The 15,427-nt window shown below is 51.2% G+C and overlaps 1 protein-coding gene across 2 annotated transcripts in view; it reads left to right on the top strand.

The window, feature by feature from the left end:
- Window positions 1–14,022, top strand: part of DRC1 (dynein regulatory complex subunit 1) — a 41,683-nt gene extending 27,661 nt beyond the window's left edge. Inside the window, exons 9-17 of one of the 2 annotated variants that reach the window (XM_059132436.1) lie at window positions 2,897–3,031; window positions 3,309–3,541; window positions 6,788–6,900; window positions 8,016–8,105; window positions 8,631–8,717; window positions 10,585–10,769; window positions 11,940–12,080; window positions 12,435–12,537; window positions 13,767–14,022. In XM_059132436.1, the coding sequence (XP_058988419.1) occupies window positions 2,897–3,031; window positions 3,309–3,541; window positions 6,788–6,900; window positions 8,016–8,105; window positions 8,631–8,717; window positions 10,585–10,769; window positions 11,940–12,080; window positions 12,435–12,537; window positions 13,767–13,823 (1,144 nt within the window). In that variant the 3' untranslated portion in view covers window positions 13,824–14,022. The remainder of the gene's footprint in view (window positions 1–2,896; window positions 3,032–3,308; window positions 3,542–6,787; window positions 6,901–8,015; window positions 8,106–8,630; window positions 8,718–10,584; window positions 10,770–11,939; window positions 12,081–12,434; window positions 12,538–13,766) is intronic. The other variant, XM_059132437.1, reaches the window with a different exon arrangement.
- Window positions 14,023–15,427: the final 1,405 nt, after the last annotated feature.

The following is a 15,427-nucleotide window of genomic DNA, read 5'->3' as shown; positions in this document are numbered from 1 at the left end:
ATAAAATCTTAAAACCCATAAAAACACCATATGCCTACCAGCAGAGATCAAGTGTGTAGTGTGTGTGTCTCTTTCTAGATCTCTCCTTTCTCTCTCTCCCTCTCTCCATCCATCGGTGACAGCCACACATCTGTACAGTTTGTGAGGCGCTCTCTGGGAAGGCTTCCTGAAGAAGTGAAATAGTGAGGTGGGGGATGGGAATTGGTGAAAAGGAGTTAGGACTCCAGGGTGGATGGGGCCAGAGCCAGGAATGATGGGCGGGGCTGAAGGCAAGGAAGTAGGAAGCCGAAAGTTCCACATTTGATGAAAGAGACTGCACTGTGGGAGGGGGAGGTTGGTAGGACTGGAGGTGGGCACAGGTATGTGAGGCAGACCTTGAGTTTGATCCTAAGGGCCGAAAGATGAGTGACCTCAACCCCACTGCCCCTTCCCTGGCTCTTCCCTCTGACTTCAAGCCTGCACAGTCACCTTACCCTGAAAACCCCTTTATCCAACCCTACGTGAGGCCAACTCCTCCTCCTCTTGATCACGTGGCCATTTTCCTCTCACCACCAGCCCCGCACCTCACCTCCAACACTCCTAATTTGACCTCTGACCCCAGAACTGGACAGCCGCTTCCCTCTGTAGGTGATCAGTGATGTCCTTCTAACCAAACAACCACGGCTCTTCCTCAGGTCTCATCCTGTTGTTACTGGCACCAAATCCCAGAACCTTTCTTCATTGGCTTTCATGACTCTAAAATATTTGCTCTTTTTTCTCAGTGTATTCCTAATTGGCTTCTTTTGGTGGTTCTGCTTTCTCTTGCCTGGTAAGATATTCTGGAAAGCATCTCTTCCCTTCGCTTTATATTTTTATTCCAGCGACCCTCTACACCAGTCTCATGGCTTTGAATATGATCTCTTTTTTCAAAAAGCATTTTGTTTATTTGAGAAAAAGAACATGAGTGGGGGGTGGAGGGAGAGGGAGAAGCAGGCTCCCCACGGAGCAGGGAGTCTGACTCGGGACTTAATCCCAGGACGCTGAGATCATGACCTGAGCCGAAGGCAGAGGCTTAACCGACTGAGTCACCTGGGTGCCCTGAATAATGACCTCTTTCTCTATGACTCCCAGCTACATGTCCCTAAATCAACCTCACCTCCTCACTTTATCTGGGACTGCTGAAAGACATTTAAGCTTGGAGAGTCGCTGTCACTGCCAGGAGACAAGTTTGGAAACCTGGCTTGCCTACCCCCCAGTTTTCCCGTCCTCCACCTCTGTTCCCTCCATCTCTAGCTTCCAACCAGCCAGTCCTGGAGGAGGGGACGTTCTAGGGAGCCTCCCCTTACAGCCGCCTGTCCTGTCTAGTTCCTGTCTTGATGCCTTGCCCCGACCTGCAGCACGCACCTTGAGTTGATTTTTGTTTTATTAGCTTCTACGGTTAGATGACACATAGAAACCCCTTTACTGAGTGCTGCAGGGAAAAACACTTTGGGATGGCTACTTAATACATTTTTTTTTCTTAGTAAAATTTTTTTACATCTATATGTGGAAAGTCTCCTAGAATGTTGTAGTTAAGGAAATGAAATGGATATCACTTTTTATCAGATACCACTTTTTAAAAAAGATTTTATTTATTTATTTGACAGACAGAGATCACAAGTAAGCAGAGAAGCAGGCAGAGAGAGAGAGGGAAGCAGGCTCCCCGCTGAGCAGAGAGCCCGATGCGGGGCTCGATCCCAGGACCCTGAGACCTGAGCTGAAGGCAGAGGCCTTAACCCACTGAGCCACCCAGGTGTCCCCAGATATCACTTTTTAACTTAGGCTTTTATCAGAGCCTAAGTTAAATGATTTTGCATTTTATTGAGGCTGGAAGCATGAAGGGTGAATGTTTGTGTGTTTCGGAACCCTATGTTTATTTCAGGATAATGCTTAAGACAGAAAATTTTATTTTTAGAATTTTTAAACTGAAAATATGTAGGCCTTCAGACTCTGTCTTCCTGTGTAAGTGGGGCACTGACATAAGACACCTCTTCACGGGTTTGGAGTCTGACATATGGTCCTGGGTCTAAAAACCGAGCCTGCCATGCATATTTCATGAGACAAGTTTCCATGCCCAGAGCTCTCAGAGCAGTGAGATGTGGAGCTGTGACATGCCTGGGCCTGCAGCGCCATTGGCAGGCTATCACTGTCCCTCACTGTGCTGGAACTTTTGGCCACACCCCTAGAGGGTAACTTCCAGGCCTCGGCTCTGGGCTCCCCGGAATCCTGTGTAAAGTGTCCCCCACTGCGCTTTCATGCTCTGCTGTGATGAGTGTATCTTTGCCTTTGGCTCGACTGATAGTACCTTCTGTTGGAACATATCCCTGTACTCTCGCTGTATTCAAATAGAGCCCTGGCAAGAGGCCGTGCATGTTTGATGAGTGAGGGAGGGAGTGAATGAACAGTATTGGCTCTCTGAGGATAGAGGGCTCATAGCTCATAGACTTGCGGTGTGAAGTCTTACTTTTTTCCCTTCTGTTTTCCTTGTTTTAGACTGGAATTGAACATCCAGATCATGGCAGTGAAATAGTTGAGATCTGCCCTTTAAAGACGTGAGGTGGCGCTCCAAACAGACATGCTTGCAGGCGGCGTGTTGGGGAGGATTGGGTCACGCATCTGAGCAGGAGACTGTCCCTCAGTGTGTCAGGGGCTCTGGACCGTTGTGGAGGCGTTTAGTCCTGGACCATCCCCTTATCTCCTGTGGCTGGCCTTTCCCAGATCACAGTCGGGGCCACTGGGTGTCAGAATAAACGGGAGGGTTCTCTGCACCTGCATGGCTCTGGCCCTGGGGTCTGTAGCGCTTGTATAGTTGCTGAGAGGAATGGACACCACTGCTTCTATTCAGCCACGGATGAACTCTGTCCCCTCTGCCCCACAGCCTGCATGATGCCCTCAACAATCTGAGAGCGAAATACAACAAACAAATCAAGCACTTTCAGGAGGAGAACCAGTCGCTGACCTCAGACTACAAACGCTTTGTGACGCAGTTCAAGGAGCTACAGAGAGCCATGAGGTATTTTAGGGACCTGGGTCCCAGGCATTTGTCCTAACTAGAGATGGGGGGCACAGAGTCCTTCGTGCTGTCTTCCCCGCCCCTTCCCTTGCATGTCACCTACCTTTTCTTGAGACACGTGATGACCGCGTCTAGGCTGTCTGTCATAGAAGAGAGCTGGTGACCCAGATGGGGGAGGCACCACAGCTCCACCTCTGGGCTCACCCTCCTGCTCATGGAGGGGACCCAGGCCAGGCCCCGGGGTCCGCTGGCCATGCCGAGCAACTCTCCTTCACAGGCATTTTGCTCTTGTTGATGACAAGCAGTTTCGGGAGATTTGGCTGATGAACGAAGAGGAGGCAAAGGATCTGATCAGCAGAGCCTTTGCTGTAGACAGGATCATTCACACCCATCACCTGGGGCTCCCCTGGACGGCACCGGATTTCTGGTTCCTGAGGAATGTGGGACCGATCTCTCAGCAGCCGCGGAAGTCTGCCGCGCAGATCTTAGAGGAGGTGCTGATGCAAGCAGGTGACTGGAACGGCTTCCTAGAGCCCCAGAGCCCCCGAGCCTCCGGCCGGTCCCGACCATCAGGTCAACCCATTCATTTCAAAGACGAGCACGCTGAAGTCCAGAGAAAGGGAGGAGGTCTCATAGCTGGAAGGCCCATCGTTGTGGCTTCTAAGTCTCTAAGTTAATTGACAGCTTTACCCTCTTCCCTGTATTATAATCTGGTAGTTCGATCTAGAAGCTCGATCAGATTCAGGTTCGGTTTGGTTTTGCTGAGTACATTGTCATGTACCTCCACTGAGAGAAACTAATAGCGGGTTGTCTCTCTCTCTTTGGGCGGTTGGCAGCCATTGGTAGTCATTGTCTAAGATCCATTCATTGCCTTAGGGGTTGCAAAATGGCGATATTCTACATTCTATCATATGTCTTCGCGTAGTAGCTAGAACACTTCTGGAAACAGAATCTTCCCCTCATCAGCTATTTGTTACCCTGAGGCACAGTTCATACAGGAAAAACAGATGTTGTTCTTTCTCTCTTTACTAGTTTTCAAAGTAAATGGCTGGGTCTCTTAGCATTTTCCAAAGGTGGCCAGTAACATTTTATAAAATAAGTATCATTGGCCACCTGGGTGGTGCCGTCGGTTAAGTGTCCGATTCTTGGTTTCTGCTCAGGTGGTGACCTCGGTTTGTGAGATCCAGTCCCACGTGGGACTGTGCTCAGCTTGGAGTCTGCTTGAGTTTCTCTCTCTTTTCTCCCCCATCCCTCCCCACCATACACTCCCTCTCAAATATATAAATTAATTAATAAAAACATACCATTATGGACACATTGGATTTAAACAAATTTGATGTGTTTCGTTTACTGCCCTTATTCTTACAGGTGCTCACGCTGTCCCTCTGGCTGGTGGGGGTCTCTTCCTGTTGGCTTCTGGGTCCTTTTGACACAACCTCAGTAGTCATCGATAGCTTCCAGGCTTTCCAGAATGACCCAGTTTCCAGTCTCACATTATAACAGTCCTGCTTCAAGTTTGTAATCAGCCATTTCTCAAGGTCAAGGCGACCTGGTTCTTTTAAAGGGAATGGTATTTTAAAGCCATAGTCTGGGAGCTGGAGTGCACATTAGTTGGGATAGATCGATTTTTAGGGCTTCCTAATGGATGAGCATAGGGTGTAGAATTACATTTTCACCATAAAATTAATCACGTGTTCCTTCCAACACTTCCTCATCATCGGGATGCCAGAATTTTTACTTAACCTTATCAAGGTATATCTCATTTCTCCTAACTTGAAAATCTTGGTGCACAGTGACTCCAAAATAATTACTTGTTGTTTTTCCCACAGCCACAGAACAGTTGCAGAATGAAGTATCCACTGGGCACTAACAAAACGATTATGAAAGATTGTTTGAACTTTTTTGAAGTTCTTTTTACTCTTAGGACACATTCCACTAGGGATGTACAGACAGAGTGTGGTCTTTTATTTATTTTAAATTTTATTTTATTATTTATTTTTTAAAAGATTTTGTTTGAGAGAGATAGAGAGCTGGGGGAGGGGCAGAGGGAGAGGGACAAAGCAGAGCCCGTACTGAGCGAGGAGCTGGACACTGGGCTCCATCTCACAACCCTAAGAACATATCTGAAACTAAGAGTCAGATGCTTAACCGAGTCACACAGCCACCACCCACTCCCATTGGTGTCTTTTACTTTATTTTAATTTTATTTTTTTAAAAGATTTTATTTATTTATTTGAGAGAGAGAGTGATCGAGAGAGAGCACGAGCAGAGGGGAGGAGCAAAGGGAGAGGGAGAAGCAGACTTATCTGCGGAGCAGGGAGACTGACACGGGGCTGGATCCCAGGATCCTGGGATCGTGACCTGAGCCAAAGGCAGACCCTTAACCGACTGAACCACCCAGGTGCCCCGACTGGTGCCTTTTAAAGCCACTTAGAATTGTTTCTATTTGGTTATGTCACCAAGCGAATACATACGTAGGTCTTTTTGTTTTGTTTTACTTTTGATTGTTAGGGATTGCTTTTTTACAATTTAATTTTGTTTTTATAGTTATGTAAAATAGTTCCATCCTTCCAAAATCAAATGTATAAAACAAGGTATACTGGAGGAAATGTAGTCTTACCCTCCCCACTCTATTTTTATCCTTTTCCTGTAGGTAACTACCTAAAAATGTATGGTTTATTTTTCCATTGCTTTTACAAACAAATGTGTATATATATTTGTTTTTATTTATACAGACCTGCTTTCTTAATGAAAAGCATATGTTTTTCTCCATTTTGCTTTTTTCACTTACGAAGTATCCTAGAGATCAGTCTATGGTAGTAAGAGGGCACGTTTTTCATGCCGTTTTTGTTTGGTATTCCTTTGTGTGACCACACTATAACTTACTCAGATATGGTCTGTTGGTGGCCACTTGGAATATTTCCAGGTTTTGGTCTGTTTGTTTTTGCTTTTATAAACATTGCTGCAATAAATAGCTGTGTGCGTTTGTGTCTGCATATTTTTGTGGACATAAATTTGTGAATTTTTGGGATAGATCCTTAAAAGTAGGACTGCTGGCTCAAAGGGTAAAGGCCTCTGTAATTCGGCCAGATCCTGCTCCATACCGACGGGACCATTTTGCACTTCCACCAGCAAGATGTGTCTTATACTTTTCAAAATATCTTCATTTATATTGTCTCCTTTTATCTTTCAAACAACTGGTAAAGCCTGGTAGGACAATTTTTTAGGACTATTTCCAGATGAGGGATATACAGTATAAAACATTTTTAAATTTCTAATTTTAATTAAGAAAATGTTTGGCTCTTGCTATTAGGGTACCAGTTCTTGCTAAGAAGTGAGGCTGTCCCCTGGACCGTGGTTTCATTGGCAGCTTCTGATCTGTGGCCGGTTTAGAAACCACCTAGCAGATGTGCTAGATTGTTCTCTAATGTGAGAATAAACAGGTGCAAACTCTCCCTTCCACTTCCTGGTCATGGCGGGATTTTGAGTATGATGTTGGCATAGAGATGAAATTTAGAACAGCAAAGCGTTGTAGGATGACAGAGTTCTCCTGCTAGTCTCGTATCCAACCAACTGCCAGCCTCCCTGATTTTGCCACACTAGGCTTTCTTTGGCTAATGAGACTCCATAGGACCTTAAAGAGGTTTATAATGGGTAAATTTTCTCAAGGAAAGCTGTTTGTTGCTCAAAGTCAACAAAATCAAGCAAGGATCTCCCTTTTCTCCCGCTTCTCTCTTCTCTCTGCCCCGTCTGCAGACGAGGAGGGGACGGAGGAGGCCGCCTCGGAAGCAGAGTCTTACCTCGACCTGCCAAAGCAAATTTCCCCGAGGACCACCAGAAAGATCCTGATGCTTCTGTGTGATGAGTCGGTGAGGCTGGCCACGTGGGGCTGTGCTGGAAGGACCCCTGGCCCCCGTGTCCGATGCGCTGCTACTGCCCAGGCTGGCCGGGCCGGATGCGGCCTGGATGCAGGAGGCCACGAGCATTGAGCAGCAGAGCTGGGGCCATTCACAGACAGGCCCAGCCTCAGAGCTGCCCCCAGCTGGCAAAGGGGTCCTCCCTTCGTGGGTCAGCAAGGTGTGGGCCAAGTTGGCCCACGGGCTCCTGCTAATTAAAAAAAAAAAAAAGCTGATTCTGCAAGAGAAGTGGTGCCCGTCTCACCTGGGTGAGCCCACCTGCCGAGTAGCGTGGCCACAGCTGACTATGGATCTCCACAGTGACTATGGCTTCACTCTGGGAACTCGGTCTGTGATTTCTCGGGGTGTGTCCGGCTCCGGATATCTCTGCGGCATGTTAGCCAGACCCACGGGATTTCGTGTCAAGGGTGCTGGAGCTGGCTCAGCTGGGAGTTGAGATGTTCCAGCAATATGACTGGTGCACAAGCCCGTATTTCTGAGATGAGTCCTAGAGCTGCAGCCAGGACTGGCAGCCTCCCATCCCCTAGGGACACTTCCCTTTGGCCAAGAATTGGCTTTTGCCCCTGAGGGCGGCTCCTGCTGGGAGAGGCAATGGGGCAGGTGCTGCTCTCTCTCACCGGCTTGCTGCCAATGGCCGCCTCCCCCCACAGCCCTCCCCCAGGCCTTCCCAGCTCTGAGTGGGGGCGGGTGCCCAGTGTCCCCCCTGCCGCCATGTCCCCCCCCAACGCCCCCCATCTCAGGGCCTGCTGTCCTGGTCTCCGGATACTGGAGGGCCAGCCTCTGAGCAAAGCGACTTTGGGCGGGTGAGGATCTGTGACTGGATCAGGTATAGGTTGCTCTGGGGGACTTAGAAGTTTGCCCAGGGGCTGGGGGTGAGGTGAGCCTGCACCCTTCTGAGGTGGGAGGAACTAAAGCCATGACGAGAACTGGCCTGGTGTCCAGGAAGGGCTCATCCCCAGGGCCCTGCTCTGTGGAGTCATCGCTGACAGTTACAGAGAGGTAGGCTGCAGAGCCGGCACTCATTTCGGAAACCCGTCTCTGACTGGAGATGTCATCTTCCTTCTCAGGGTTTCCTCATAGAGAGCAAGCTGCTGAGCCTTCTCCTTCCCCTGGAGAAGAACGAATGCTATCTGCTGAGGCTGGACGCCATCTTCTCGGTGGGTCCCGCTGGGCCGAGTTGATGGGGTGGGGGCCGCGTTCTAAGCCGGCCTCCTCTTTTTTTCCAACATTGCCCTGGCCCTGGGAAGAGATATGGGTCTCCGGGCTTCTCTGGGCTCTCTGTCACCTCCTTCCCTTTCCTCGTTCTCCATGCCACAGATTGGCCACGGAGTCTCCCAGCCCTGACCCTTCCTCTACTAGCTTCTCTCTCACGGCCTGGCTCTCAGCCTGCAGGTTCTCCCCTACACCCCTGAACTCAGATGTGTGTCCAGCCTCCTCTAGCGTTCTCATACCCACCAGGCCTGTACAGAGCTGTTCGTGACTCTGAGCGCTGTTTCTCTGCTCAGATGTGATCTCATTGAGCTTCCCCAGTGTCGAGTGGCCTCACTCTGGGCCATGGCAGGTGCTGGGGAGCTCGGGGGACAAGTCAAACCTCCAGCTCTTAGGAGCAGAGGGTCTGTTAACTCTCCCAGGCGGTGGACTTCTTGCTGTGGTGTTTGAGCAATACTCCTGTTTCTCCCCAGGCCCTTGGAATTGAAAGCGAGGACGACTTATATAAACTGGTGAACTTCTTCCTCAAATACCGAGTTTATCATTCACCCTCTGGTCAGGTAACGTGAAGTGCAATAAAAGAGAGATGTTTGAAATTCTGGAAGCCCCCAGAGGACATAGCTGCCTTTGTATAATCCTTCCGGAGAAACAGTGAGGGTTTTGTGTCAGAGATAGCTAACGTAGTGTTTCCGGTCTTATTACTATTTCTGTTTGCAAAGGAAAGAATGACGGGGGATGGGAGTCTGTTCTCACACTAAGGCCCAAGGTGTCTATTCCTGGGCCCTTCCTCAAAGCCAGGCTTCAGCCCCTGGGAGCCCTGGGCCCATCAAGTTCTGAATATTTTGATCCTTACCACTTTCCTACAAAGCAAGGCCCATCTGTAATACTCATCTTGATTGTAATGCACTATTCTAAAGAAGCCACCATGTTAAAAAATATTATAAAGTTTTAAGTTAAAAATTAAAAACTTGAATTAAAAATATGTTTCGTACTGCTGGCTCCAGGGTGAGTATCCTGATATGCTTCTGAGAAGAATTGGCAGGGTGAACAAAACCCAGAGGCCATAAAGGGGGAAAAATAGGATGGATTTGACTATGTGAAACAAAGCAAAACAAAAGAAACACAACCCTGCGGGGCAAAAATCACTAAAAGCAAAATTAAGATAAAGATGACAGCTGGGGTGGGGGTGGGGAATGTTTTTAACTCCTACCACAGTTAAGGGCCTATTTCTTTGATATATAAAGAACTCAAATAAACCAATAAGAAAATGACCAACAACTCAGTGAAATGGACGAGGGATATGAACAAAAATCTCCTATAAGAGGCAATATGAGTAGCTTCTAAACATATGAGAAGACAACCAGGCTTCTTATAATAAGAGAAGTGAGAATGAAAACTGTTCTAAATTCCATCTGCACCAGTCACGTAGGCAAAACTCTGTGAGTTTGATAGCATCTAGTGACGGCCCGGGCGTGGGAATCAGACATGCACCTGTCACTGCTAATGAGCCGGTTGTCGCAGCCTCCGCGGAGGGCAGCACAAACACTGACCCCAGCAGTTCTTCCTCTGGGATTTTGCTCTGCAGCTCTGTCTCAATACGACGAAAGCACGTGCTTATTGTAGCTCATGGGTTTCAGCACCGCTCGAAATGGGAAAAGATTTCGAACAACCTACAATTCCATCATGAAGGGATTGATTTCCTCATCAGTGGTGCATCGAGACAGCGGAATGCTATGCACCAGGAACAAAACAAAACAAAACAAAAAATCAAGGAAGCTCTTTACACATTTTTTTTACGTGAAAATATCGGTTTATCGGTATGTGAAAAATGCCAAGCGCAGAACTGGGTCTGCCGCAGATGATTATTTGTGTGAAAACACGAGGGAAGGCTTTGCTTGTACGGACAGAGGATTTCTCTGGAAGGAGGGTAAGACATTGATGACGTTGGTTTGCCTGTGGGTGGTGAACGGAATGAACCACGAGGATGAACTACGAGGAGGAGGAAGACTTTTTTAAATTAAAAAATTTAAAGGTAGTTTGTGATTTTTGATTCAAAAAGATAAATATATATGTGATGTCAGCTTTATGAATATCAGTAAAATGAATGCCCATGAGTCTCGATTTAGAAATAGGAGGTTATCGCTGTTTTGAAGCCCCCGCGTGCCTCTCCCTGACCCCACCCCCCTCTTGTCCTCTCTTGCCGCTCACGGCTTCTTCCTTCCTGTAAATGTGTCCCTTTTCTCGTCCTCTCTTGCCGCTCACCGCTCCTTCCTTCCTGTAAATGTGTCTTTGCATCTTTTCTGTAACCTACTGTGAATTCTTCTCCTTTTTCTGTCTTCAGACACTCATGCTTGCTCTGCACCCCCAGTCCACAGCCACCCTTGCGTGTTTCTCCAGCTCAACCCCTGGCATCTGTCACCCCCATAGGAGCAAACAAGCCTGATGTCGGGACAGGAGCTGGGAGAGCAGATAGACCTCGAGGAGCAGAAGGAGGAAAGCCTCGTGGAAGGGGAGCCGGAAGAGAAGGAGGCCCCCCCTTCTCCCAGGCTCATCCACCCCAATGATGTCCTCAAGATCCTGGAGGCCTTCGTCATGGGTCTGAAGAAACCCAAGTACGATGCTGGAGGGTTTTCCTGAGGCCCAGGAGAGCGGGCTGGAACCTGGGCAGGAAGGAAAGGATGATGGCGGAGGGCTGGAGGAATCCGTGGGCACGCGTGATTTGCATTTTCTCATGCCTCATTCATTCGGCGGTCAGTCACGGGGTCTGCTGTGTGTAGTCACGGGGTCTGCTGTGTCCCCTTGTCATCAGGACAATGACCAGAATGTAACAATTGTCACACTGCTCACAGGAAGCAGTGGCAACGCCATCTGGCATGTCCGAGAGGGCTTTAGACACCCAGACTGGGTTTTCTGAGGTGGATAAAGTGGGGGAAAGGGCATTTCAGGGTGTCACAGTGTGGGGAAAGGTGTGTTCGAGAATCATGACAGAGAGGTGTGGCTGCTGTCAGGGTGTTCCCTGGGAAGTGTGGCTGGTGGGCGGGGAGCCAGGCCAGATCTTGAATTGCCTTGTCTGCTGTGCCCAAGACCTTTGACTTGGCCTTGATGGGACTGGAGCCAGACCACGGTTTTGAGGAGTGGGGCAGCCATGGGTAGGCCTCTTTTTTTTTTTTTTTTTTAAAGATTTTATTTGTCAGAGAGAGAGAGAGATTGAGCACAAAGAGGGAGAAGCCCAAAGAGGGAGAATGGCAGGCAGCGGGAGAAGCATGGAGTCTGGGATCATGACTTGAGCGGAAGGCTGATGCTTAACCCACTGAACCAGCTGGGCATCCCTAGGCTTGCATTGAAAGATCCCTTTGGTGGCAGGGAGGGAGGTGATGTTGGCTACAGGAGAGCAACTGAGGGATTGTCCCAGTGGAAGTGATGATATCTTGGATCAAGGCTATCCTCAAGGGGAAGGCGAATTTTGAGGGGGGTTTGAGATGCGTTAGTGAAAAAAATGGGCAGGATGGAATGCCAGTGAGGTCATCTGGCTGAGAGAAGGGGGTGGATAGAACTCCAGTGATGCTGTCACAAAGGCGACAGTGGCACCAGGAATCGGGAACGTTGATGATAGTCACGTGCCTTTTCTGAGACTCTGCCATAAACCGATAGGCTGGTGTAGGCGAGTGGGTAGGTGGGCGGTGGGAAAGCGAGAGTGTGAGGGGTGGGCGCCGAGGCTGGCACCACGTGGGGGCCCAGGGGTGCCAGGTGCAGACGAGGCCACTGCCGCTCTCGACCTTCAGGGACTCTCAGGCACCAGTGAAGATGAAGTATGTGCGAGATAACTTGAAGGACTCGGAGTACTGGGAGGCCCTGACCACGGTTATCCCTGACGCCACGCAGAACCTCTGGGACGCCCTGTACACAGCCCTGGAGAAATACCAGTGAGTGCGAGTGCGCATGGCATGGCGCAGGAGAAGGCGGAGGCCAGGCAGTCGCTGGGGAAGGGTCCCACTTGCCAGGGCCTCATCTGCCTCCCTGGCTTGGAGAGAAAAAGCTGCCTTTGGAGGGAAACCTCCTGCCAAAGGGGCCTGTGGTGTTGGGTGGCTGGCCCCCGGCCCTGGGCTCCCATTCTGTTCCTGCCCGCCTGGTCAGTTCAGGGCAGGACGGTGGGTGGGTGAGGCTTCTGGGCTCCTCTTCCACCTCTAACCACAACAGAAACCCAGAGATCCCGACCCCTCCTTGGCAGAGGACGGAAGAGGAGTCAATGAGCCTCTAACCTGTTTTTCCACCCAAAGCCTCGTCCTGACCCAGAGGGCCAAGCTGCTGCTAGAGAACCGTTCCCTGGAGCAGCAGAACACTGAGCTCCAGATGCTGCTGCAACAGTATCTAGATTCCAAGGTGGGTGGCAGGGACCCTCCGAGGAGGGCAGGCAGGAGGCTGAGGGAGGCCGTGGGACTCCTCTTAGGAGATGAGTTTCTTCCCTCACCAGAAGCAAAGGAGCACTGAGATGTGACAAAATATGAACAGTCGTGCCTCAGGTTGGGACAGAATTATCAGCCAATGGAGAGGACATTGCTCCAAGTCTCCTTCAGGTCGTCTGGGCTATAATAGGGCCCCTCTGATGCCACGGTCTTTGGTGCCCGCTGCTTGCTGGACCATTCTCAGAGACAGGGCCAAAGCCCGCCATAGTATCCCAGGCCACAGGGCCCTACCTTATGAAATTTCCCCTTTCTCGTACCCCTCTGTGAAGTCGATAGGGTACAAGTGATTCTCGCAACAAGGAGAATCAAAATCGGGAGACTCTGTGACATGCCCAGAGCCCTGGGCCCTTCCCACCCTGCTGGCCCAGGTTGTCCGGCCTGGGATATGACGTGGTTAGAAGACGCTCCAGCCGGGACAGATATTCTCTGGTCCCCACTCTTGATCATGCCGGTGACGGTTGGGGCAATTTCCCCGTGGCCAGCGGGAGAAGGAATCTCAATGTCTCTGCTTCAAAGGGTAGAGTCCGTTCGTCACACAGTGGCTGGCTCTGCCACTGTGGCACTGAGGCCGTGGGCCAGGACCAGTCTTGACACACTGGGCTGAGGGCAGGTCCTCTGTCACCAGTGTGGGAGAAGTGACTGAGGTGACTGAGGCCACAGCCACAAGCCAGGGAACTGGGAGTGTGGCCCCGCCATGGTTTCAGGCCCCAGGCCACACCTGAACGGAGGCTGTGGTAAGCCTTGGTGTCGTGATGGCCTCTCTGCCAGTGACAGGCCTCAGAGGGCTGTGTGGCCCACACTTTCATCAGTGCTGCTGCCCTAGGAGGGTGGGGAGGAGCAGGGAAGGGCAGGGCTAGACCCGGGGGGGGGGGGGTTGCACAGGTGAGGGGCGGACGGAAGATTTGAGAGAGTGACTCAGAGCAGGAGGCTCAGAAGGTCACCAAAGGTTGTTAGCTGGCGGGAACAGAAGCCAGACCAGAAGTCGCAGGACTTCTCTGAAGGCAGGCAGCCTGGCGGCTTTCGCTAGCGTTCAGAAGCACTTGGGGAGGAAATGCTTGCAGAGACTTGGAGGCTGAGGAGAGCCCACGGGTGCGAAGGAGGAGGGCCCTGGGAGAAGTGTAATGACCTCTCCGCTTTCGTTTCCAGATAAACTCTGAACTGCAAGTTCCACCAACTCAGGTGCTCCGGGTCCCCACGCAGTAGAGCTGAGCCTCCGAAGGCTGCCGTGTCAGGCTGTATGCTGGGGCGGGGGCAGGACCCAGAGCTGCCCCTGGCACGTTCCCCCTGAGGACCTGCCTGGGACCACTCTGAGTCTCCAGGGCTGCCGGGATAGGGCCCGGCAAACTAAGGCAACATGAGCCGGTACCCGTACTGCCATCACCATTAAAGTCTTTAAAAAGTTGTGGCTGAATCTCTTTGAAGAGCTCAGGTCCTGTGACATACTAGGCCACCTCAGACTGGGCCAGAACAGGTCGGTCACTGTGGGACTGGGCCTAGGCCAAGGGCATGGGACCCCATTCTTGCATCTGGGGGCAGTTGGCTGGAGGCTGGAACTTTGGGGCCTTTGTGGGGTCTTTTTTTTTCTTTCTTTCTTTCTTTCTTTTTTTTTTTTAAAGTAGGCTCCATGTCCAGTGTAGAGCTTGGTGTAGGACTTGAACTCATGACCCTGAGATGAAACCTGAGCTGAGTTGGAGGCTTAAGCAACTGAGCCTTCCACGTGCCCTGGGCTCCTGGCCTTCACACTGTCCTTGGGCCTGCAGGACCCTTTTGGTGAGCTTTTGGGATCCCTGGTTCCCCATAGTATAGTGTGAGGCTCTTCCCGTGGGCAGCCTGGGCAGGTGGCCCAGTGCCTTCAGCCCTCCTTGAACCCTGGGCCATGAGACTATCCAAAGGGGAAGAGGTGGAGGGGTCCAGCTGGTGCTGAGTCTGCCAGCATCAGAGGGCTCACCGACCCTGTGCCCCTATTCTGGTCCCCCCACTTGGCCCAGTGCTGGTCAGCTCAGTGTTTAATTCCTTTTATTAAGAGACAAACCACCACTCAAGAAAGGAACAGCCAACGGAAACCCAACTCTCACTGCAAGCACCACCTCCCAGCCTGGCCTCCATGAGTGCCGGGCAGGGCGGATGGGCATGGGGTGGGGTACCGGGGTTCACCCTTGCTGCGCCTCATCTAGGCTTCTGAGCACTGGACTGCACAGAGGAAACTCTGGGAAGCGATCAAAACCCACAGGCAGGGCAGGGTGTGGCTCGCGAACCCACGGCAGCTCCCTGGGCAGCAGGAGGAGCCACTGTGGAGGGCCACAGGGTGGAAGCAGCCGCCTCCACACCCTTGGTGGGACAGGTCTGGCCCATGAGTGCAGAACAGAGAGGGGTGGTGTGGCCTCGCTCACAGGATGCTGTGGGGGAGGGAGGGTGGTGCTTTTTGCTTATTCATTCTTTTCATAGCTCTGGGCACTGGCTAATTCTCAGTCAATTCCATTAAAGCTTTATTCCTCCCCTGGAAGGCTTGGGGGAAGGTCAGGGGTGGCCATAGGGAGCCAAGGGTGCTTCAGCCAAGGAGGGGCAGGACCCCACTCTTTATCCCACCCTTCCCACCCCACAGGCAGGGACCAGATGGGTGGCCCTGGGCAAGCAGCAGGCCTGGGGGGGAGGTGGGATGATGAGAGGGGCGGGGTCACTGGCCCAGCAGCAGGCTTCTGGGACCTGAGGCCACAGGGGTGGACACTGGGCTCCCCAGGGTGAGGAGGGGCAGAGGCTCGGCCCGGGAGAGGAGTGGCCAGGTAGGAGTGGCCGCCTGGCTGAGGGCT

This window comes from Mustela lutreola, chromosome 9, assembly GCF_030435805.1.
Source record: "Mustela lutreola isolate mMusLut2 chromosome 9, mMusLut2.pri, whole genome shotgun sequence".
NCBI classification, from domain to species: domain Eukaryota; kingdom Metazoa; phylum Chordata; class Mammalia; order Carnivora; family Mustelidae; genus Mustela; species Mustela lutreola.
Note: the sequence above shows the minus strand (reverse complement) of the source record. Positions and strands in the feature narration are given on the sequence as shown.